Source organism: Moschus berezovskii, chromosome 1, assembly GCF_049115385.1.
Source record: "Moschus berezovskii isolate FMDL1 chromosome 1, NW_MosBer_1.0, whole genome shotgun sequence".
Lineage (NCBI taxonomy): Eukaryota > Metazoa > Chordata > Mammalia > Artiodactyla > Moschidae > Moschus > Moschus berezovskii.
Genome location: NC_142460.1, coordinates 103,576,744 through 103,602,559, shown reverse-complemented (window position 1 = coordinate 103,602,559; position 25,816 = coordinate 103,576,744). Strand labels below are relative to the sequence as shown.

The 25,816-nt window shown below is 41.8% G+C and overlaps 2 protein-coding genes across 8 annotated transcripts in view; one reads left to right on the top strand and one right to left on the bottom strand.

Annotated features, from left to right (window-relative positions):
- The window catches only part of LIPH (lipase H), a 52,141-nt gene extending 43,921 nt beyond the window's left edge, over positions 1-8,220 (bottom strand). For both annotated transcript variants that reach the window (XM_055408795.2, XM_055408797.2), the window contains exon 1: positions 8,060-8,220. In XM_055408795.2, coding sequence (XP_055264770.1) covers positions 8,060-8,126 — 67 coding nt within the window. In that variant the 5' untranslated portion in view covers positions 8,127-8,220. The remainder of the gene's footprint in view (positions 1-8,059) is intronic.
- A 13,787-nt stretch (positions 8,221-22,007) lies between these two features.
- SENP2 (SUMO specific peptidase 2) overlaps positions 22,008-25,816 on the top strand; it is a 33,335-nt gene continuing 29,526 nt past the window's right edge. For 3 of the 6 annotated variants that reach the window (XM_088838417.1, XM_088838414.1, XM_055408782.2), the window contains exons 1-2: positions 22,090-22,330; positions 24,228-24,283. In XM_088838417.1, coding sequence (XP_088694543.1) covers positions 22,230-22,330; positions 24,228-24,283 — 157 coding nt within the window. In that variant the 5' untranslated portion in view covers positions 22,090-22,229. Of the gene's footprint in view, positions 22,331-24,227; positions 24,284-25,816 lie in introns of all 6 variants that reach the window. The other 3 variants (XM_055408773.2, XM_055408788.2, XM_055408789.2) reach the window with 3 other exon arrangements.

The following is a 25,816-nucleotide window of genomic DNA, read 5'->3' as shown; positions in this document are numbered from 1 at the left end:
TTCTCGACCCCATGAACTGCAGCATGCCAGGCTTCTCTGTCCATCACAATCTCCCTGAGTTTTAACATATCTCAAATTTATGTCCTTTGAGTCAGTGATGCCATCCAACCATCTCATCCTCTGTTGCCCACTTCTCTTGCCCTCAATTTTTCCCAGCATCAGGGTCTTTTTCAGCGAGTCAGCTCTTTGCATCAGGTGGCCAGAATATTGGAGCTTCAGCTTCAGCATCAGTCCTGCCAATGAATATTCAGGGTTGATCTCCTTTAAGATCGACTGGTTTGATCTTGCTGTCCAAGGGACTGTCAAAAGTCTTCTCCAACACCACAGTTTGAAAGCGTCAATTCTTCTGCACTCAGCCTTCTTTATGGTCCAACTCTTACATCCATACATGACTACAGAAAAAACCATAGCATTGACTATACAGACCTTTGTCAGCAAAGTGATGTCTCTGCTTTTTAAAACACTGTCTAGATTTGACATAGCTATTCTTTCAAGGAGTAAGTGTCTTTTAACTTCATGGCTGCAGTCATCATCTGTATTGATTTTGGACCCCTAGAAAATGAAATTTGACACTGTTTCCACATTTTTGCCATCTATTTGCTATGAAATGATAGGGCTGGATGACTTGATCTTAGTTGTTTGAATGTTGAGTTTTAAGCCAGCTTTTTCCACTCTCCTCTTTTACCTTCATCAAGAGGCTCTTTAGTTCCTCTTCACTTTCTGCCACTTTTTACCACAAGGGAAGTTCCAAAAAGTAGTAATTGTTAATATTGATAAATTGGGTTAATAGTATTGATCTCATAGGATTATGAAGACTAAGTAAGTAAATCACTTAGTATGAGATTTGACATAAAACAAGTGCTAAATAAATTCCTTCCTTCCATCATTTTAGTTTCCTTAATTCAACCAAGGATTTGGAAAAGGAAGCTTTATTAGCCAGTATACAAGTGAGGTTCTTCTCCCTGACTAGGTAAAACGAATAATCTATTTGGATCATCAATTTGCTCATATTAAAATAAGGTTGGTCCCTTATTCCTTAGCCATTTAGTCCACTCTAGCATTCCTTTAGGAAATGAAATTCTAAGATCTTCAAAGTAGCTGATTTGAAAGGAAACGAGGTATCTACCTAAGAAAACAAATTCTCCAGGACTTCCTTACTAACCAAAGAAAATCCTAATATAAAAAAAATTAATATATCAATAAATTTGCATTTCTTTTAATTAAAATATCTGAAAACAGGGACTTCCCTGATGGTCTAGTGGTTAAGAATCCACCTTGCAATGAAGGGCCAGTTGCAAGGAATTAAGATCCCACATGCCTCAGAGCAGCTAAGCCCATGAGCCTCAACTATTAAGCCCGAGTGCCACAGCTAGAGAGACTGTGTGCTGCAACTACCATCTGATCCGGCACAGCCAGAAAAATAAATTAAGAAACATATTTTTTAAAAAAGACCTAAAAATAACCATACTTTACTCCTGTAATTAGAATGTTGATCAGATAGGTGTTTTTTCACCTTTATATCAAGCAGGTTTTTTTGGCTAATAAATACCTTTTAGGTAACAAACATGGTTCTACATGCTACAACAAGGATGAATCTTGAAAATACTATAACACATGAAAGACATCAGTCACAAAAGACCACATATTATATGATTTTATTCATACGAAATGTCCAAAATAGGGAAATCTATACAGACAGAAGGAAAGTTATGACCAACCTTGATAGTATATTAAAAAGCAGAGACATTACTTTGCCAACCAAGGTCCGTCTAGTCAAGGCTATGGTTTTTCCCGTGGTCATGTATGGATGTGAGAGTTGGACTGTGAAGAAAGCTGATCGCCGAAGAATTGATGCTTTTGAATTGTGGTGTTGGAGAAGACTCTTGAGAGTCCCTTGTACTGCAAGGAGATCCAACCAGTCCATTCTAAAGGAGATCAATCCTGGGTGTTCATTGGAAGGATTGATGCTAAAGCTGAAACTGCAATACTTTGGCCACCTCATGCGACGAGTTGACTCATTGGAAAAGACTCTGATGCTAGGAAAGGTTGGGGACGGGAGGAGAAGGGGACAACAGAGAATGAGATGGCTGGATGGCATCACCGACTCTGTGGACATGAGTTTGAGTGAACTCCGGGACTTGGTGATGGACAGGGAGGCCTGGCGTGCTGTGATTCATGGGGTCACAGAGAGTCGGACACGACTGAGCGACTGAACTGAACTGAACTGAACTAATACAGACAGAAAGTAGATTAGTGGTCGCTTAGGGTTTGGGGATGGGAGGAGATGGAGAGATGGGGTACAGTAAAGGGTATCCAGCTCCCTTTTGAGGTCATGAAAGAGCTCTAAAATTGACTGGTAACAGTTGCATATATCTGTGAATATATTACAAAATACTTTAAATGGGTGGATTGTATGGTATGTGAATTATATCTTAATAAAACTGATTTTTTAAAATTGCTCCTGTAATTTCACACTTTGATGGAAAGAATTAAAAAAAAAAGGTGGCTCAGTGGTGAAGAATCTGCCTGCCAGTGCAGGAGACACAGTTTCAATCCTGGTCCAGGAAGATCCCACATACCTCAGAACAACTAAGCCTGTGTACCACAACTCCTGAGCCTGTGCTCCAGAGCCTGGGAACTGCAACTACTGAAGCTCATGCTTCCTGGAGTCTCGTGCTCCACAAGAGAGGCTACTGCAATGAGAAGTTCACACGCTGCAGAGAGTAGCCTCCACTTGCTGCAACTAGAGAAAAAAAAAACCGAGCAGCAACGAAGACCCAGTACATCCAAAAATAAACAGATAAAATTATGAAAAAAAAAAGAGTGAAAAAAAGATAAAAAGTCTTTCAGAGGTCACTGGGCAGAAGTTTCATTTTTCGGTCACAATCAAATCAGGCTCCTAATTTTCCAGTTTGCTTTCTTTCACCTGGGAAACTGAGGTTGACAGACCTTCCTTTTCTACCACTGCAGGCTAAATAAAGCCCTGACTTTGGTCAGTCTGTTGGCAGTTGGGGAGTGATTGTAGCTAGCTGCTGCTGCTGCTAAGTCGCTTCAGTCGTGTCCGACTCTGTGCAACCCCATAGATGGCAGCCCACCAGTCTTCCCCGTCCCTGGGATTCTCCAAGCAAGAACACTGGAGTGGGTTGCCATTTCCTTCTCCATGTAGCTAGCTATCTCTGTGCAAAATAAATTACTCTTATTCTCAGTCTTAGGGACTAAATATAACTATTATTTTGTTTTACCACAGAAAGTTGAGTTAGTTACACAAAATGTCCTCTTGGTTGGAAAGATATCTCTTATTTTTATCCACCAACTGTATTTCCTTAGGCTACAACCAAAAAAAAACAGGGAGAAATCTATTTCCCTAGATTGGCTTATTTCGAATAAGTCTCAGTTGGATAGAAAAGTGTGATTCCCTCACACTGATCACTGACAACCTCGCTTCCTTTCTGATATAAACTTCCAAGGGATCCTTTGGCTCTGTATTCACAAGATACACTGCCTTGATGCTAAATGCCCATGCTATCTTGGGGTCATGCTCAGTTCTGGCTTTTGGCTTCTACCTGCGTTTGGAAGAACCTATTTTAGCTCCCACTTGTCTGATTGGGGAAAACTCCTACAAAAAAGAAACTCCTCATTCACATCCAAAAGGGGTGGCTGTGAAGGGAGATGATGGAACTACAGGCAGAAATACCCCACCAATGAAGCAATTGTGAGTGGGGCAAGAGGACAGAGGCTCTGAGATTCTATGAGAGTCAATGAGCAAAGACAGGTTCCTATTAAACCTCTCAATATGGTCGAGTCAGCTTATCAAAAGTCAAAACGTCAATTTCTCTCAGACCCATGATTGGTGAAGTTTAGTTCACTAACCTCCAAACCCCTGTGACAGTAGTGAAATTCCACCTAATTTCTCCCTGATGCACCATATCGAGTCAGGAAGTAAAATAGGGAGGGCTCTGACTCACACTTCTTTCCTGTCAAGTTTTGGGTTCCAAGGTGTGCTCCAGCTCTCATTCCCCCCACCTCTAAACAAGACGCAAATGTATATGAATAGCTTCTTTAGAACAGATGTCCACAGACAGGTATATTGACTCGATGCTGCCTAAAAATACTGAGATTCAGACCTAGATGAAGGAATACACTGTTGAATATTTTGCTTTCTGGGCAGTGGGTGCCAAGTCAGTGTCCAGAACACACAGCCCACCACATGTTGACAGATGGAGCCAGGAGCTTTCCAGAAACCCACACTTGAGCACACTCTTAAGCTTGCTGAAAAACATTGTTCTGCAGGAACTTCCAAAAGTCTCAGAAATAAACATCTCTTTAGTCCAGAAATTTTGACTCAGAGATATTGAAAATGAGTTGTACTCCTACTTTGAAGAGAGAAGTGGAAGGGCAAGGTGACATGTCCCTACAATGAAATTCTAATGATTTTTTCTTTTTTAATCTGAAAAGTAACTCAGTTTATATTTTTTATGCAGAGAACAACACTGAATTTGGCAGTAAAAATCCATCCTGAGCCAGACTGAGATGGGTTCACAGTTGGCCAAGGCCAAAATTGATGGAATATCTTTGTTTCTCTTTTATACTGGCAGAGACAGGCAGGAAAAAAGTGGGCTGAAAGCCTTCTTCATTGGAAGGATGTCTCTGCTTTTAATGACCAGCTTGAATTTCTTTAGGATATAACCCAGAAAACAAACAAAATGCCAAATTTCCTTACTCTTATCTCTTAATCATGTGCAAAAACTATGCACCTTCATGCTCCACCCCTTAGTCACCTTTGTTTCTCCTGGAGACAGGTGAGTCATACAGTGGCGTTCGTGTGCACACACACGGAGTCATAAATCATTCTGAAGGGAGTTTCCAATATTTGAGGAGATAATTATTTCTCTGATTTGGCACAAATGTATTCTCTAGGAAAATATCTACCTAGTTTTGCACAAGGTTTTGCTATAGGTCAAAATTTTGATAGCAGGGTAACTTTAAAAATTACTTATGAACACAACGTTGTACCTCAACTATAATCCAGGATAAAATTTAAAAAAAATTTTTAATTTATAACATTTATCAGCCTCTGTCCCTTGAACCACCTGCAAGCTGAAAAGCGTTGTGAATTTGTTTAATATGCAGATTCCAGGACCTCACTCCAGACCCACTGAGTCTGGATCTCTGGAGATAGTCTGCATTTTCAACAAATTCCGCAAATGATTCTGGTAGAGTCTACCAGCCATTGCTTCGTACCCTGGTAAGAGTACGGCCAAAATTCCCATCATGATTTCATGAAGGTTAGAGCAACAAAATAAAAATCTCTGAAAGTAAAAGACTTGTATTCTTGGGATTTCAGGATCACATCTTAATCACTTGCTCATTTTTGGACTGCAAGCCAAGGAAGGGAAAAACAGCAAGTAAATGTGTCTGTGATTGATAATTTCTGCATATTATTTAATATCCTCCCACATGAAAGTTCTCAGATCATGGTTTTGCAGATACTAAGAAGACTGGATTTAGCTTACAGCCATAATAAGTATTTTCCTTCTAGCTATGGATGTTTATCGTGATGTATCTTGATCTGCTTGGGTTCAATTAGGTAGCAGTGAGTCTTGGGGAATGACTTAAAGCAAGACTTTACTGATGAGATAATGTTAAGGAAAACCTTTCCATGTGGCACTAGTGGTAAAGAACCAGCTTGACAATGCAGGAGAAGTAAGAGACATGGATTCAGACCCTAGGTTGGTAAAATCCTCTGGAGGAGGGCATGACAACCTATTCCAGTATTCTTGCCTGGAGAATCACATGGACAGAGGAGCTTGGCAGGCTGCAGTCCATAGCGTTGCACAGAGGCATACATAACTGAATTGACTTAGCACGCAAAAAGGCAGGTCAATGGTTACCAGATTGGGGAGGTTGATAAATTGGGAGTCTGACATTAACTGATATGCAGAGACCTTCTGTATAGCACAGGGAACTATGCTCACTAACCTATCTTACTCATGCTTAGTTGCTTAGTCCTGCTTGACTTTTTATGAACCCATGGACTATAGCCCTCCAGGCTCCTCTGTCCATGGAATTTTCCAGGCAAGAAGACTGGAGTGGGTAGCCATTTCCTCCTCCAGGGGATCTTACCAACCCACAGACTGAACCCGAGTCTCCTGTGTCTCTTGCATGGCAGGTAGATTTTAAAAATTAAAAAAGATATTTTAAAAAAGGCAGGTCACAAAAAATTAAGTTCCAACTTTGTAACTGAAATATATAATGGGAGACATGAAGAAAGTACCCACAGAATACCATCAGGTTCTAGTGTTAAGGTAAGTTCCCACTCCTCTTAAGCTATCTCTAAATCTATTTTACTTAAATTGTGATAATAAACACAAACTCTAAAATGGTGACCTCTCAATTTAAAATATTATCAATATTTTATTTTTTGTTTTTGTAAATTAATTTAAGTAATTTATTTGAATGTCTCTTTACAATAATTTAATTTATTTATTTTAATTGGAGGCTAATTACTTTACAATATTGTAGTGGTTTTTGCCATACATTGACATGAATCAGCCATGAGCATACATGTGTCTCCTATCTTGAACCCCCCTCCCACCTCCCTCTATTTTAGCTGCTGCTGCTGCTGCTAAGTCGCTTCAGTCGTGTCCGACTCTGTGCGACCCCATAGACGGCAGCCCACCAGGCTCCACCATCCCTGGGATTCTCCAGGCAAGAACACTGGAGTGGGTTGCCATTTCCTTCTCCAATGTGTGAAAGTGAAAAGTGAAAGTCGCTCAGTCGTGTCCGACTAGTAGCGACCCCATGGACTGCAGCCCACCAGGCTCCTCCGTCCATGGGATTTTCTAGGCAAGAGTACTGGAGTGGCTTGCCATTGCCTTCTCCACCCTCTATTTTAACTTACTATTAAATCAACTTCAAAAGCACAAATTAAGAAAAAATTATTATAAGCCTGAAATACTAACAAATAATTTTTCCATCTCCCATTGAAACTATTTATAGGCATACATACATGATTTTGGCATAGTTGTAATCTTAGTTTACCTACAAATTTGAGTTCTGTTTTTTTGACTTCTTTTATAAAATGACATGTTATATTATAAACATGCTTGCACATTTCTGCATAGCCTCAGAATTATTTTGAAGGCTACATATTTTTAAAAGTTGTTACATTTTACTTTATCCATTCCTGTATGTAGAAACATTTCTGTTGTATCTAGTTTTGAGATTACAGATGACATAGAATCATCTTTGTATAGAAGATTTTTTTTTTCTTTTACAAGATATTTCTTTAGAACAAATTCTCAGCAATGATTTTACTAGTTCAAAGGACATGAACATTTTTATGGGTCCTAATGTATAACATACTTCCCTTCAGAAAAATTATACCAATCTTCATTACTTAAACTATGTGAAAAAGTACTGGACTTCTAAAAAGCTGAGAAGGGCTGAGCTTTTTTTTTTTTTAATTTTTTCACTTAATTTTTGTTACTTTGTTGCAAACATTACTGTGTTAATTTTTATTTATTCATTAGAATTAATAATTTTGTATATATGTATGCCTGTAAGTACAATAATTTTAAGTTATCAATATACTAGACACCATTCCAAGAGGTTTGACATGTATAAAATCATTTTTTTTTAATGAAAATAATTTAAATAAACATTTGATGCATGAAAGCTATAAAAACCTACACTGTCTGTAATAGATATTAAGGTAAAAATTTTAAATCCCCAGGAAATAAATGATCTTAATTCATAGTAGAAAAGCACAGAAAAATTAACTATGAAAGAAAGCAACACTACTCTAGATTTTTCAGCATATTTCATTTTTGTACATCAGAAGAACATGCTAATTGAAAGGAATAATAGTTTCTTTTACTACTGAGGAAAAAGAAAGTCTTTTCAGAAATAGAAAAAGGTTAATCCATATCATCTTTCCTGAAAAAAAAAAAAACTGTATGACACTTGGAAAGTCTAGTGAAGGAACTAGGATGATAAAATGGCAGTAATGATAAATTTTTAAAAAATAATTAAGATAACTATTAAATAAATGACTTACCTGATCTCACCAAGCACATCAAACTGAGGAGGAAGTATAATCTCAGCATATGGAAAGTGGAGTCCATGTGTGTCACATTCACAAGAAGAAGGATTTTCTTCCCACAGTCTTAGCCTCTACACTCGGAGCTTAGACAACTAACCCTGACGTGTGGTGACAACAGGAAGTTCCCCAGGGACTGCAGGCGGGTCCCAACCCTTTCAGGATATGTGACTCCTCCTCCTTTCAATAAAAGGTCAGGTGTATTTCTGCTTGCACAATTTTATGCAGATCTAGATATTATAACACGTATTTGCAGAATGACGAGTTCAAAATAATTTCATTCCTTGTGGGCGGTTTATTAGTCGTTTGGCTTGGTGTGTTGAAATCAGGTGTGATCTGAGATATTTTTCCCTTTTGTTTTTGTGAATGAAAGAAATCAGGTGGGTCTTCCGTTGACCTGTGTATACCAAATTACCTTTTATGTTTATTTACACACTCATTTCTCAGAGGACAGTCTTTAGATTTTATTGTTGTTGTTTAGTCTCCAAGTTGTGCCTAACTCTTCGGGGACCCCATGGATGTAGCATGCCAGGTTCCTCTGTCCATGGGATTTCCCAGGCAAGAATACTGGAGTGGGTTGTCATTTCCTTCTCCAGGAGATAGTTCAGACACAGGATCAAACCCTGCATTGTAGTAGGATTTGTTACCCCTTAGCCACCAGGGAAGCCCTAGATTTTATTAAGAACGTTTTATTAATAAGTCCAATCATGTACCTATATTTGTAAAAATATGCTTTAGATTAAAAGAAACCTTAAAATGTTTCTATATATCTTTATTTTTATTTTTTTGCCATCCAGAGTTCCTCTCTCTTAGTTCTTCTTTCTCCTCCCTCTTGTCCCTCCCCTCCTCCCCTGTTCCTTTTCCCCTCCCCCTTCTCTCCCCTTGTTTCTGTTCTTCTCCTCTTCCTTTCTCTCCTTCTTCAAGAAAAAAAATAGATGAAAAAGCTTTCAGTAGAGAACTATAGGCAGTAACTAAATTTGTGCTCCTTGGCTACAAGGTAAATTTAATTCTTCTCTGGTGGAAGAGCTTGCAACACTTTCTCTGGCTTGTGATGGTGAAAACTAGATGAACAAATGCAGAAACCATTTAACACATTTACATCCGAAGCATAGGCAGAATCCACTGGTCATTTAACATTGTTTATGAAGTGAAAGCATTGCTCATGTAACTGTATCAGTTCTCCATGTCTGCGCCCCATTCCTTGCAGGAAGTAAGTTCTAGCAATGCACTCCAAGGAATCAGTACATCAGAATCACTGGGGATCGTATGTCACATGTTTTTCTGTGTCACATCTCAGACCTAACAGAGGCCAAGGCTCCGTACCAGTGGTCTACTGATCTGGGTTCAAGTCCCATGTCTTCTACTCACTAGTTGACTGGCCTTAACCAAATCATTTAAGTTCTCTAACTCGTCATTTTCTCGACCGTAGAATGAAGATGATAAAACTGCATGTCTCACCAGGTTGTTTTACGGATTAAATGAGATAGTGTAAATAAAGTTCTTAACACCATGGCTCTTTCCAAGGTAAGTGCACTCACCACTTGGTAACTGTTGTTATTACTTATTCTCTGCACCTTTCCCTCCCCTCAAAAGTTGAGCTGCACAGTACTGAGAAGGACCATGTGGAGAAGCTCTGTGGAAGTGCAGGAATGGAGAGGACATTTTAGCAGTGATGTTTCAGGTGAATAATTTTAGCCACCACTTAAGTCTGCTTTTGTCTTCTGCTTGAAGATATAAACTAAAAATCATAAATATGAAAACCAAATAAGTGTGGCTAATTTTTTGTTGCTGTTGTTTTCCATTTGCAATCAGCTTTACTAACCTGAAAACAACTGCTTTCCAGAACAAATGGGGAATTGTTTCACATTCTGTTAGGAATGTTTTATGGAATGCATTGCTCCTGTTGGCTCAGTGTACTTGCCTGATAAATATTTGTTGAATTCCTATCAGTTTTGGTACCATGCCAAGTGTTTATCTAGTCGGAGCCAATGTACATTTTCCTGGAAACTAGCCAATTATAGGAATAAGAAGTTTGTCTCTTGGGAGGCCTCTTTGTGTTACTATTAATGATTTTCCTGCTAGGGGCATAGAAGTTCCCCTCACTTCCTAGCTGTGTGCTTCTACTTCCAGCATTCAAAATAGCACAAGAATCAGTAGGAGAACACATCCCCTTTTGTAGGGGTTAGTGAGAAATATCAAATATAAGGCAAAAAAAAAAAGAAAACATTTCTGAAGGATGGGGATAGGAGTGAGGAAAGGCAGAACAGAGAATATCTTTGAGAGGTGGATTACTTCCTTCTCTTGATTGTGGTAGTGCTTATAGGAATCTACACTTGTGATAAGATTGCTTAGAATCACTCGTCCCCCAACACACGCACATGCACAAATGAATGTGTATAAAAATGGTAAAATCTGGGACTTCCCTGGTGGCCCAGTGGTTAGGGCTCTGGTCTTCCATTGCTGGGAGCAAGGGTTGGATCCCTGGTCTGGAAACTAAGATCCCACATGCTGTGCCGTGCAGCCAAAAAAAAAAAAAAAAAATCTAAGTGAGGGCTATGGACTGTACCAAAAATAATTTTCTGGTTTTGATGGCATGATATGTAAGATGCTATGATTGTGGGGAACTGGATGAGTATACAAGGGACATCCCTGTACTATTTTGCAGCTTCTTATGAACAGATAATTATTTCCAAATAAAAGGCATTTAAAAACTCCAAATGATCTGCCAACTCCTAACCATTTGGATGGTACTATTCAATTAAAGATATTCTAAGGAAAACCATTGCTTCATTTCTCATCAGCTACGCATCATAAAAATGAATAATGGTCAATTTTCTCAATACTATGATGCTGATAAATGAAAACTCAAGAACATCAGAATTTTCCTCATTTCCAGTTTAGTATTATGTACTGGCTTTTTTTTTTTTTTTTTAATCTAGAAATCACCTACTACAAAGAGCAGAGTAGAAAGAGGCCAGCAAACTTCTGGACAGGAAAAACAGGTATGGAAATGTAATGGGACTGAAGGGAGGTGGTTTTATGACTCTCATTGGCTTCAGCATTCGGAAAGTTGACCTATGTCCCCTCCCACCCTGGGCTAGGGCTCCAAGTTGGTATATGACTCACTGTAATGCCCTTTTGTCTTTTCATCTGCATCAGTGGCCTGGCAATCTCTCACTTCAGGTCCAGGTTTGGTAAGATATATCTATTTCTTTGATTCATATTCATTCTATAAGGGCTTCCCCGATAGCTCAGTTGGTAAAGAATCTGCCTGCAATGCAGGAGACCCCGGTTCGATTCCTGGGTCGGGAAGATACCCTGGAGAAGGGATAGGCTACCCACTCCAGTATTCTGTCCTGGAGAATTCCATGCACTGTATAGGCCATAGGGTTGCAAAGAGTCAGACACGACTGAGCAACTTTCACTTTCACTTTCATTCTATAAGGAGATCATGGTGTGGGCATGCATGTGTGCTGGGTTGCTTCAGTCATGTCCAATTCTTTTGACTCTACAGTAGTCCCATGGAGCCCACCAGGCTCCTCTGTCCTTGGAATTTTCCATGCAAGAATACTGGAGTAGGTTGCCGTGCCCCCCTCCAGGGGATCTTCCCAACTCAGGGATCAAATCCGTGTCTCTTGCATTTCCCACTTCAGCAGGTGGATTCTTTACTACTGAGCCACCTAGGAAGCCTCAGAGATCACGGTAACTTTCTCCAAATCCCTGTATTTTTTCATTTCTTCATTCCTTCATTTGTTGAACATTTCTGGAGCTTCCATTAAAAAATTATAATAATATTACAAAGGGACTTCTCTGGTGGTCCAGTGGTTAAGAATCCCCCTGCTAATGCAGGGGACACAGGTCAATCCCTGGTCTGGAAAGATTCCACATACAACTAAGGGCGACTAAGCCCCAGTGTCTCAACTACTGAGTCCGTGCTCTAGAGCCCCTGTGAAGCAACACGAGAAATCATCGCAAAGAGAAGCATGAACACCACAACTAGAGACTAGCCCCTGCACAGCCACGAAGACCCAGCACAACTAAAAATACATAAATTTTTAAAAATAATAATAAGGGAAAAATAGGAGATGGCTCCTTCCCTCAAGGAGATACATTACTACCAGCAGCAGCAGCACCACCACCGCTACTAAGCCTCACACAGGAAGTGTCCTCTGAGCTGAATTTCAAAGATTAGGTAGAAGTTCAAAGGTGAAGAAAGACTAGGCAAGGCATTCCAGGCAGAGGGAATAAACTTGGAGGCATAAAGAAGTGTGGATTGAATGTTTGGTGTATATAAAGTAACAATAAAGTAATTTGGAGATAGGAAACGATGAGGGAATTTGAAGACAGGTTGTGAAGAACTTTATATCATGCTTAGGATATTGGAACTGTGGTGTTGGAGAAGACTCTTGAGAGTCCCTTGGACTGCAAGGAGATCCAATCAGTCCATTCTAAAGGAGATCAGTCCTGGGTGTTCATTGGAATGACTGATGCTAAAGCTGAAACTCTAATACTTTGGACACCTCATTCGAAGAGTTGACTCATTGGAAAAGACTCTGATGCTGGGAGGGATTGGGGGCGGGAGGAGAAGGGGACGACAGAGAATGAGATGGCTGGATGGCATCACCGACTCGATGGACATGAGTTTGAGTGAACTCCGGGAGTTGGTGATGGACAGGGAGGCCTGGCGTGCTGTGATTCATGGGGTCGCAAAGAGTTGGACACGACTGAGTGACTGAACTGAACTAGGACACTGGAATTTTGTCTTCAAAACAGTGGAAACCTAGATTTTTTCTTGTTCAACTATTTATATGTTATTATATTACTATTATAGAATAATGTTACAGGCAAAAACCAATTCTGACTCCATGTTGGAACTGTTTCTTCGACTTGCTTTTGTTGATTTTATTTTTTTTAATTAATGAATTTATTTATTTTAATTGGAGGTTAATTACTTTACAATATTGTAGTGGTTTTTGCCATACATTGACATGAATCAGCCATGGTGTACATGTGTTCCCCATCCTGAGTCATTCTGTTATTATAATTATACCTGATGGCCTGCCTTAGAGAACCCTGCCCCTCTACTGGACTATTAAAGTGCTTTGTTTAGAACCCTGTCCAACTGCTGATGGCAGGAAGGAAGAAATTAATATACCCCCTGACAGAGGCTTAGGGCTTCCCTTATGGCTCAGATGCTAAAATATCTGCCTGCAATGCAGGAGACCTGGGTTCCATTCCTGGGTCAAGAAGATCCCCTGGAGGAGGGTACAGTGGTATAGCAACCCACTCTAGTATTTTTGCCAGGAGAATTCTATGGACAGAGAAGTCTACTGTCCATGGGATTGCAAACAGTCAGATACGACTGAGAGCGTTTTTACTTTGTTTCCTCACCTCCCCACATTTCAGATCTATAAAAGAACCTTTATTTTATTTATTTTTTAATTGGAGATTAATTATTTTACAATATTATATTGGTTGGTTTTGCCATACATTGACATGAATCTGCCCCGGGTGTATATGCGTTCCCCTTTATTAAACCCCCTCCCTAAAAGAACCTTTGATCTAGATCCCGACAAGATGGTTATTTTGAGATATTAACCTGCCATTTTCTTGCTCAGCCAGCTTTCCCAAGTAAAGTTGTATTCCTTGCCTCAACGTCTCATCTCTGGGATTTATTGGCCTACCATGCAGGAAGAAGAGCAGGCTTGGACTCGGTAACAATAATACAAATATAATAAATAATATTTTGTATGATCACATATAATAACGTGATAAATTATATAAATATTTAATAAAATATTTGTGTAACATTATTATATGAATTTTTTGGTAGTTTGTTATAAAACAAGAAGGAAACTATCCACATACTACTTTTCTGGCATAAGAAGTATTTTTCATGGAATTGAGCTCTTTGCTTTAGAAATCATGACTCCCTTGCAAACAATGTGTTGAACTAAAGCAGTGCAAGCTCAGCTCAGTCATTTCAGTAACTGCTTGTTTTTGGAATGCTGCTCAGAACATTTCAAGGAGAGTTTGCTCTAGCAAGACCTGTACGCACAATGGCAAGACATAGGCAAAATGCTTTTTACTTAGTAAAGTTCATGAAAAAAGATTTCTTTTTCAGTGGAATGTTCAGTATTTCAAGTCCATTGGTACCATGTTTTATAGATTTACTTGGACCTTAAGCTGTTGTTTTCTTTATTTAAAAATTAAAAAAGTTTATTTGGCTGTGTTGACTTGGTTGCAGCACAGGTGATCTTTGTTGTGTCATACAGGATCTCCTGTTGAGGAGGTGCAGGGACCTTCCAGTTGTTACTCGCAGGCTTGGTTGCTCCACAGCATGTGGCATCTTAGTCCCCTGACCAGGGATTGAACCTGTGTCCCCCGCATTGCTTCCCTGGTCGTTTAGATGGTGAAGAAATCTTCCTGCAGTGCAGGAGACCTGGGTTCAATCCCTGGGTCAGGAAGATCCCTGGAGGAGGAAATGGCAACCCACTCCAGTATTCTTGCCTGAAGAATTCCATGGACAGAGGAGCCTGGCAGGCTTTCATGGGGTGTTGCAAAGAGCTGGACATGACTGAGTGAACTCCGGGAGTTGGTAGTGGACAGGGAGGCCTGGCGTGCTGTGATTCATGGGGTCACAGAGTCGGACACGACTGAGCGACTGAACTGAACTGAGCAACTATCACTTTCTCCCCTGCATTGCAAGGTGGATTCTGAACCACTGGACCACTAGGGAAGTCCCAAACTGTTCTTTTAAAATACTGTTATTAGAGTCAGGTTTCTGTTTTTATTTATTTTTAATTAAAGGATAATTGCTTTACAATATTGTGTTGGTTTCTGCCATACATCATGTTTTTATTTTTATTCAGTTGGCTTCCCAAGCATTGGTCTTGAGAATCCTGCACTTTCATTAGACAATTATTCTCTGGAGTATGCACATAAAGTTGTCTGTGCAAGAAACATCTCAATGGAAAAGTCCACCCCTGGAATTTGGAAGATTATCCTTGTGACTTTTGACTTGGGTGACCATTTGGAACCATTGTGAACACTTTGAGGGGCTCACACTATCTAAATTGGGAGGGTATTTCTTGCCAGGCTTTTCCTCCTCGTCTGCACCTCAGTTTCAGCTGCTTTCAGAAATACTTGTCTCTCTTTTTGAGATTCTCCCTAGGGCCATCCAAAGTAAATTTTAGGGTTGCCACATATTTCAAGTCAGGCTTACTCCAGACAAACCTCCCAAATTTGGTGAAAATCAACTCAACCATAGTTGCTCAGTAACAGAAAACGAGAAACATGAGTTATAAATTTGTTTTCATTAATAAATAAGAACAACAATAATACAAATTTACCTTCCTTAACAACAGGTAACAGAAGAAGAACAACAAAAAGACAAAGAGAAACCTAAAAACCGAAGAGGGGCAGCTACGGCAATGGTGTGAGAAATGCTCAGGCCCTGAAGGACAGTGACTCTGATGGGTTTGTGTTCTTGTAACAGAGTGAGATGAGCACAGCCCTTAGCAGGCAGCCATTGCTGGCCTCATTGCTTCGAACCCTGTTACTAGGCAACAGGTCCTGCTCAGCACCATGGTGGGTCCTGCCCACAAGCAACCAACTGTCAGTGTGACCGTTAGTTGTCCTGCTCAGCTATTGGTCAGTGCTGCAGTGGGCCCTGTCAACAAGTAACTGTCAATGAGGGACCATTAGGGAAGTGATTCAGCCACGGGTCAGTGGTGTGGTGGTCATCAGGTGGAGAGTGAGGTAAGAGGCAGATTCAGGCCTTATCCCGGAGGCCCTCCAGCTCACGCAGCCTTGGGCCAGCGGATGAACTGGAGGGCCCAGGGAACAACAGACTGGGGACTACGTCCTGCAGGTCTCCAGGGCCCTCCTCTAGCCTTGGCCTATGCCTTGAGGAGTGGTGAACCTCTCCCCCATCCCTGTCTCTGTGACCTAGGAGCAGTGGCCGACTGCCTGAGTTGCAGTCTGTGAGTCCTGGTCTATCCCATTTGGGTGGCCTGAAGAGACTGAGAGACAGTTGGGTTGGATGCCTGGCTCTCTCAGGGATAACAGCTGGGCAGGTTGTGGGAACCTGCCCCTGAAGGAGCTGCCTCCTCTTAACCAGGACTGGGACCTTGGAGGGGGAAAGTTGGGCCTTGGGCCTTTGCCCTTTCTTGTCAGGACACAGAATAACAGGTAGAGATTTGCAGGAACATCATTACCTGACCATGACTCAACCTCAAAAACAAAGGATCTGACACCAAGAAGTTTGCAACAACTAACCACACGCCTCCCTTAGCTTCTGCTTTTAAAGGGGCTTGGTGAAAGCTTTCAATAACTTTCAGATGGGAGGGCATGAGCCTCCCATCTCCTGTATGAACCTGTAATAAACCTTTCTCTGTCCAAAACACTAATGTTTTAGTATTGATTGGCCTCACTGTGCATTGGGCATATGGAATTGCGATTTGGTAACATTCCCAAATTGGTCCTATAGACCTCAACTTGGGCTCTGGCCCAGCCAAAGTCCCTTGCCTTAGTGATGAGGGTTCTTTTTCTATTTGGATTCGCATGACTAATAACAAAACCGATGCTGAGACTGAAACAGCACATGCTTTAACCAATGGCCAGAGAATGAGAAACAGGAACTGAGCTTGAGACTCAGCTTCTCAGTCTACCTGAGATAACCATATATACAGGAGGGCTGAAGTCAAAGGAGGGAACTGAGTAAAGAGGAGGAGGAGGATCTCGCTGGAAGTCCTGTGGTTAAGACTCCCCACTGACACTGCATTGGGTTGTTGGTTGTTGGTATTAAGGTCCCACAAGCATGGCCAGAAAAAAAAAAGAGAGAGGGAGGAATATTTACGACATATCTGAGAACAGGGATGCAATATGCTTGGGAAGACAACAGTCTTTTTATAACGCTGGATTTCAGTCTTTCAGTGGGCTTGCTTGGCTGTTGCCACAGCAACTGTCAACTGTCAGATGTGTTATTTATCACGCAAATATATTACCATGAACATATAAGGAGGGTCTACTGGAGGCTTTCTACCATCTTGGACCTAGTTGGTTCTAACAGATTTTGATGGGCTCTTGTTTTTCTTTTCTGGTGGCTTCCTGTAAGATAACACTTCCCTGCAGCTTAGTTCTCTCAATGAAAGGGGGGATTATAGCTGAAGGCTAACAGCCTTGGTAACATTTGGAGAGGGGAAGGGGCAGATGTGTAGGAAATATAGGGTGCAGAACTTGCAAGTTAAATGACTTATTAGTTATGAGAAAGAAAAAAGAGGGAAGAGATTATTAATAGTAAGCACTTAGCTAGGCTGGGCATTGAAGTAGCCTCTTTCTATCCATAAACACATTTAATGTGCCCACAGATCTCTTACTGAAAGTTTGGCTTCTCTGTACACCAATGCTGAATCAAATCTTGGAAGACAGAGTTTTGGGTGAAGTAGAAAGTTATAGTTGCTCAGTCATGTCTGAATCTTTGCAACCCCATGAACTGTAGTAGGTCAGACTCCTGTGTCCATGGAATCCTCCAGGCAAGAATACTGGAGTGGGCTGCCATTTCCTCCTCCAGGAATCTTCCCAACTTAGGGATCGAACCTAGGTCTCCTGCACTGCAGGCAGATTCTTTACCATCTGAGCCACCAGGAAAGTCCAAGAAGAAAAGGATAGCTTTATTACTTTTCAGGCAAAGGGAGATACCCCAGGTTTCTGACTCGAAAAACGTTTCAATCCCAGAGAACTTAATGAGGCTTTTTGTAACAGTGGGTCAAAGGTGGGGTCTTGAGACTTCCCTGGTGTTCCAGTGGTTAAGAATCTGCCTGGCAATGAAGGAGAGATGATGGGTTCAATCCCTGATTGGGGAACTAAGATCCCACATGCCTCGAAGCAACTCAGCCTGCTCACTCTGGAGCTCACCTGCCACAACTAGAGATCCCACATGACAATGACGCATTGTGCAACTAAGACCTAATACAGCCAGATAAATATTAAAAAAAAAAAAACAACCTGGGGTCTCTGACAAGATTATAGGCTTCCCTGGTGGCTCAGCAGCAAAGAATTGCTTATAGTGCAGGAGATCCAGGAGATGAGGGTTTGATCCCTGGATCTGGAAGATCCCCTGAAGAGGGAAGTGGCTACCCACTCCAGTATTCTTGCCTGGGAAATCCTATTGACAGAGGAGCCTGGCAGGCTATAGTTCTTGGGGCAAGACTTGGAGACTAAACCACCTGACAAGATTAGGGTGTGAACAGGGCTCTTGCACACCCTTAATCTCGTCTCAGGTGGTAGGTTTCCTAATCTTGAAGATCTTCTCTGGTCCCTTTAGTCTTGCCTCAGGTGACTTCTTGGCTGCCCCTCCCTTGATTAGCAACTGCTCTAATCTGCCCTTTGGAATTCAGGGAAGGTCATAATGGCTGGAGTCTGCCTACAAAAAATGGGAGACAGAAAGGCCTCAATCCCTGGGAGATCCACAGGGCCCTACTTGTTTTCAGATCTGAGAGACAGATACTCTATTCTACAGTTGGGGAAGCAGGCATAGGTAGGGCCTGGTGCTATTTCCCTACATGAGGCAGGCCGAGCCATTTGCAGTTAACGTGAGCAAATTTTGTGATAAAATCTAGGACACAGAAGCTGCACTTGCTTTCAGCATAATGAGGCCAAAGTTATTAGATGCGTTGAATAAGATTAAAGTCACATTGGGCTTCCCAGGTGGCACAGGGGTAAAGAATCCACCTGTCAGTGCAGGAGACACAGGAGATGCAGTTCTATCCCTGGGTCAGGAAGAACCCCTGGAGGAGGAAATGGCAACCCACTCCAGTATTCTTGCCTGGGAAATCCTATTGACAAGAGGAGCCTGGCAGGCTACAGTCCATGGAGTTGCGAAGAGCTGGACATGATAGAGAGACTGAGAACATATGCAAAGTCTATCAGAAGGGCACGTTTACCTTGAGTACCAGAGGAATTGGTCTGCAGAAGGAAATTAATTTTCAGGGTAGTGAATTATGGTAGACTTTAGGCACATCAGGCCCCAATCAACAATACCTCATCTTTGGGCTCCTATCCATGTCCATTACATGGCCCAGACCTCTGTTCCAACGGGGGTCAGCAGAAACAAAGTTGAGAGGAAATCTTTTAACACTCCGAGAAGGCTGGCAAAAGGAAAAATTTGCAAGCCTAAAGAATGGATTAGAGGGCTGGGTCTTCATTGTTCTGGGAGGGGAGGTAGGGTTTGAGGAAGATGGGGGAGGGGCCATGGAAAGACTTGAAGGAAAGGATCTCTGCTGGAGGAAGAGGTCTTTTTAGAAAACTAGGGTAACCAGTTACGAAACCTAGTGTTCTTGCCTGGAGAATCCCAGGGACAGGGGAGCCTGGTGGGCTGCCGTCTATGGGGTTGCACAGAGTCGGACACAACTGAAGTGACTTAGCAGCAGCAGCAGGAAACCTTAAGCAATGAGGTTGAGCTTCTCTGACGATCTACGGGTGCACATTTTCCAAACCAAGGACAAAAATGTCAGTATCTTCGTTACTGCATGTGATTTTGGGCTTCTCCTCTGGGCCTCCGGTGAAGAGTTCCTGGGTCTGGAAATGGCTGCGACAGTGGTGGACTTGGGGTTAAGGATACCCCCCTTCCTCGGTCAGTCGATGGGCAGAGGTCCAGACCTCTACTGTGGACAACAGGACATCGAAGGCACCAACCGGCAGACGAGACCCAGGCGGAAGCGACTGTAAGGCTCAGTCCCTTTTCTCCATTTCCGAGAGTGGCTAGAGAAGTAGGAGGACACAAGAGGCTGTAGGTGTGGGGAAGGGCTGGCAGAGTTACTGTTTGCTGATGAGGTCCAGAGATTCTGACTAAAATTTGTAATTCTACAGCCTTCCCACTGTTCCTGGCGGGTGACTGACATTTCAGAATTGGGTTTGTGAGGGTGCAGGGAAAGAGGCAGGAAAAGAAAAAAAATGTACTGTGGTGTTGTACTACACTGTTCTGAGACTTGATGGCAATGTTTCTCTAATCTTGGTGGCCAAAACCTGGGAGAAGCTGCTATTCTAAAGCGGCTTGCAATTTTCTGACTTGTGTTTTAATGAAGACCGCTCTTTTGTACAAGGAGAAATCCTTCCTTGTACTTGAGGGGTCTTCTTGGTTTGGCAATAGTAAAGACCAACTTCGTTAGTGGAATGTACAGTTGGAACACAGCTGAATTGCCCTGCAGAATAATACCGATGGTAATCTTTTGAGTTAACTTGAGAGTTCCCCCTTGAAATGAGTTGGGGTAATGGTAGAAGGGCAATTATCTTCTGTTGGTGACATGTAGAAATTGCTGAGAAGAGTGAAGAGATAAAATTTTGGGAGACGGTAGGCTTTAGATGCTGTATTTTTTTTTTTTTTTACTGCACCGTGAGGCATGCAGGATCTTAGTTCCCCGACTGTGCCCCCCCTGCACTGGAAGCAGTCTTAATCTCTGGATGGGGAAGTCCCTAGATGCTGTGCATTGTAATAGCCATTTCTAAATCTTTTCAGCTTTCCAATTCTTTTATTCCCATGTTATCTGTAACAGCCAGGTGTCAGCTATATTTTAGGGCATTGAAGGAGGAGCCCATGTTCACACTTAGAATTTGCTTCTAGCTTCCAGAAACTGCCTCCATTTCCCCAGATCAGTGTGAAGGTAGCCACTGAAGGGTAGCTGGTGGTTCTGGGACTCTAGGGGGTGGCTTGCAGCAGAATCCAGGAACAGTGTTTATTGAACAAAGGATGAAGCTGTACTGAGGAGTGGCCTGTGTTGAAGTTCAAGCAAGGCTGAAGTATGACCTTAACTGACTTGAGGATCAGATTAAGGATCAGGTGCATACAGATAAGATTTTTGTAGGGCATAAAAACTTGAGGATTCTCCGGAGTGTTGGGGGAGGGGACTGGATCTGGGACTGGATTTTCCATGAAAAAGGATGGGTCATTTTCTATTGTAGATAATTAACCAGAACTAGGACCTCTAAAAAAGAGAGGGAGAGTAATTAGCACTCCCTGCCAGCTCTAGGGGGACTAGTAGGCCGCAGGTAACTTTTCATCCTTAAGTTTCTGTGAAGCCTTCCTTGAGTTCTGTCCTTCACTTTCCGAGCCGACTGTTTTCCTTTCTCTGGTTCCTTCTGCACTATGCACCCATCTTTATCACAGCAGCCAATTATCTTTTTAAAAATTAATTGAAGTGTAGTTTACTTACACCCAATTATCTTGTATTGTAATTTGTAATCATACCTCTCCCAGTAGACCTCAAGGGCGAGGGGCTGGCGCTGGTACACAGATCGCGGTTCAATTCCAGCTATGCCACTAGCTACCTCTTTGACTTTAGGTAATTACTTAATCGCTGTATGCCTCGATTTCCTTATTAAAAATAGGCACAAAAAGTAAAAAATAGAAATGGGCACAAGGCTTCGCAGCGCCTGCGGTTGCTGGGAGAAATGAAGGTGACTGCGTGTAAAATACCAGGCACAAAGTATGTGCAAAACAAAGGGCGCCTAGTAGGGTAAATTAGAAAGGGAAAGATTAACCACTCCAGTATTCTGGCCTAGAGAATTCCGTGGACTTGTATAGTCCATGGGGTCACAAAGAGTCGGACACGACTGAACGCCTTTCACTTTCAGTAGGGTAAACATTTGTTAATTAACGTGCACTCAAACATTTACTGATAAACCCCCTAGGTTTCAGGCCGGGAAGCGCTCCCTCTCACTTGGAGAGCCCTCACGTGCGGCCTGTGGGCCTTGTCCCGCGGGCAGCCTCAGGACTGGCTCCGCCAAAGAGAAAACCCCGCCCACAGCCCTTATGATCTCGTGAGCGATTGGGCCAGGACCAGGCTTTCAGGTTGCTAGGCTAGGGAGGTGGAGATCTAGACTGCGCCTGCGCAGATTGAGGGCTAGGATGCTTTCCGGTCGGGCGGGAGGAGGTGACGTCAGGAGCGGGGGCCCACGGGGGCCGCCTGTAGCCCTGGGGACGTTGTATCTGTGGGCCCTAGGATCGCGTCACAAGTCGGCGACTGAGCTTTGGCGGCGGTGGCCGAGGCAGCGAAGGCGGCAGCGGCGGCGACAGCTCTGGGGTTTGCGTCTCGGGGTGTGTCGGCCGCCGCTGCTGCTTGGGCCTGGTATGTACAAATGGCTGGTTAGGATTCTCGGCACCATTTTCCGTTTCTGTGACCGGCCGGTGCCCCCTGCCAGGGCCCTCCTGAAGAGGCGGCGCTCGAACAGGTGAGAGGAGAGGGGGCCGAGCCGCGGCCTGGCTCTCCCCCTCCCCCACCCCGGGGTCGGCTGGCGTAGCGGTGATCCAGCCAGGCAGGCCCCGCTCGGCAGAAACAGGTAGCTGGGCGGAGACGTTAGAGGTGCGGGTCGCGGCTGTCCCGGTGACGTAGTCGCTCCTCGGCGCTGTGCAGAGGCGACTCCTGATGATGGAAGGGGCTAGGGGTCGGTGATGGTGAGTATCTTTCTTGTCAGAATCCAAGCTGGTTTCTGTCAGCAAATGGGGTTTTTATCATATTTTGCTGCTCTTAGGTTGAAAACTTAAAATTGAAGGAATACTGTGTTTGTGTGGCTTATTGTTTACAAAACACACTCCCAAAGTGTCATCTGCGCGCAATAAGTGCAGTTAAGGGAAGTGAACTTCATAGTTTGCGCAAAGCCGTTTTGACTACACTTACTGTTCTCTTAGCACCAAGACGCAGTAGCTGTCTTGTTTGGAAGGCAGCTGTCAAACTTTGCGTGTGTGTGTGTGTGTGTGTGTGTGTGTGTGTGCGTGTGCGCGCGCGCGCTTGTGTGTTTTGCTGGGGAGGGAGAGAGAGTGCTCCTGTGCTTTAGCATTAGGGTATGAGAAAAAGATAGGTACTTCATTTCTTCAAAAAGATCACTAATCTATACTCTAAAATTAAGTTAAAATTTGGGGGAAACTAAAAGTTGTTCTTACCATTTGCCTGTTGGTTTGTCCAGTTTCGTAGTGTCTACCACCTTTTTTAAGAATTAATCTAGAGAATAAAACACCATACCAATTCTATAGATAACCCCTCCAAATTTTAAGGATCAAATGTTGATTTATTAAGCCTCAAGATCGTCGGAGGGTGGTTTCTTGGAGCTTGAGAGAAGAAGGTGATTATTTACTATGTGAGTCTAAGAATGCAGGTCATTGATGAATTAGTTGTGAACTAAAAATTCCATCATGTGTTCCAGATAGGGCAAGGTTTCAACATATTCTTTCTACCTTTCTGTAGTGTTGCTATAAGGATCATTTGAGAACAAGTTGTAAAGTGCCTAAAATGATGCTTAGGGTATGTAAGGGTAGTGTTTATGTATTTTGTCCCAAGGGCCTTGTGCAGAGGCTGATGTGGTTAGGCACTTGCTACTTATTTATTGAATAGAGAAATGTTAATTTCCTCTCCCCTGTCCTTTATTATTTTTACTATGAACCTCTACTGATCAGGAAGACAGTGGCTTGTATATCAAAATCCTGTTCTTTACCACACATCCTTAATCTAAAATAACTTTTAAATGTAAGCCATTTTTAAGTCCATCTTTAGAAAGATGATTATACCATAAACTTTTAACCGTGAAGCATAGGACCAAAAATTTTCCTGAATTTCTAAATTCTTTGTTATCACTAGTAATATAGTTTCCATGTTAAAAATGTAGTTAAATATAACACCTTTTTCTGGCTGAGAACTATCTTTTAAGGCATCTTGTCATCTTGTGTTTCCTACTTCTATGTGAAGTAGAAAATGACTTTCTCTTGTGGGGAGTGTCATCTTTCAAAAGGAAATTATTCTTAAATAATTTCTGTAAAGAAAATAAATAACATAGTCCTAAGGTTTTACCTATATTCCTTTAGTAGGTAAGTGATTTCTGGTCAGTTTCTTGTTTGTATTTTAGCCAGACTACAGGTCTGGAATATAATAGGAAGTTTTGGATCTCTCTCATGTGGTTGAACCGTAGTGTTACATCCTCAAATGCTAGAGGCCTGCTATATCGTAAACATCAGTTGGATCTCATGACAAAGTCAATGGAAGATGGTGTATTGTATGAATAGTAAGCTTACTTATAGAAATGCATATGTGTGGATATGAATATATACATATATATCTCTCTTTTCTCTTTTTTTCAGCACTCTGTTTTCTACAGTGGACACTGATGAAATACCAGCCAAAAGACCAAGATTAGGTATTAAATATTAATTTTAAAAGTTAGTTTTTTAAGTAAGAAAAATATCTGTGTGGACAAATTCAAAAGATAAAAAGTACATACGGTGAAACATAAGTCTCTTTCCTCTCTCTCTTCTACTCAGTTATCCTCTCTAGAGGTAACCAGCATTACTAGAAACTTAAGTATCTTTCCAGATAAATAAGTGTACTTCAAAATTCCTAATCTTCCTATAAAGCAAAGGTGCTCAGATAGCTGAATGAATCAATCTAAGCTGTTGCCTCAAATTGTTTCCTTCTCTATATCTGAAGGACTAGACATTGTTTGGTAAAAGATGTAGATTCGAGGGAAAAGGCACAGGGGACTACTATAATAATATTTTCCTCTTTCTCAAAAATGCATGTTAATTGAATCTACCTCCAGATGAGGTAAAGAGTGGCCCTGTCTGTGTTAAGATTTCATTTAAATCCAATGAGTGCTTGTTGAGCCTGTCTTACTGTTAAGCAATGTATTGGGTTCCACAGGAAGTACAAAAATGAGTGTGACAGGATCTCTATATTATGTACCTTAAAGTTGTAGGAGGTGTCTGATTATATAGTGGGGGGGTTTAAGACAAGTATTATAAATAATACTAATGTCTGTGAGGATATGATAAATGATACAAGAAAGGTAGTAACAAAAAACTGTCCAATTTTCTTGTGGTTAAGAGTCTCAATAAATATTTGATGAAGGAGCTAATATGTGAGATGAGTCTTGAAGGAAAGATAGGATATCAGCAGGGAACAACAGGAAGGAAAAGCATTCTAGGCAGAGGGAACGGTATGGGAAAGTTGTGCAATTCAGGAAATAGCAAATAAAACTTAGAGTAAAAGGTAACAAAAGAGAGAGTTAAAAATACAAAGGGACTTTGACAGTTAGAAATTTATACTGAATTCATTAGGACAGTATTCCCAAAACATAGGATAACTAATAATTCACAAAATGATTTTAGGAGATCCAACATTCATAGATTAAGTAACATCTGAATTATGTTATAAACTATTCATATAAATAAAAATATTGCATCTTTTTTCAGTTATTTTAATTTCTGATTATTTTAAGCAGAAAACATGTTAATTTAATGCTACCATGTATTTAAAACTTGGGTAATACATGTTGCGTGCGTGCCAAGTTGCTTCAGACATATCTGACTCTTTGACCCTATGAACTGTAGCCCACCAGGCTCTTCTGTCCAGGGGATTTTCCAGGCAAGAATACTGGAGTGGGTTGCCAAGACTTCCTCCAGGGGATCTTCCCCTCAGGGGTCTCCTGCATTGGCAGGCAAGTTCTTTACCACTGCTGCTTCTGCTGCTGCTGCTAAGTCACTTCAGTCGTGTCCGACTCTGTGCGACCCCACAGATGGCAGCCCACCAGGCTCCGTCACCTAATTGTCCCTTTTGTAACAGGCCCATCTAGAACTTAATATTGTTGTGTTTTCATTTCTTCATAAGGCAAGTGAAGTTTCTTTACATTAATGGTAGCAATATAAAGTAACCTTTTATAAATACGTTTGTT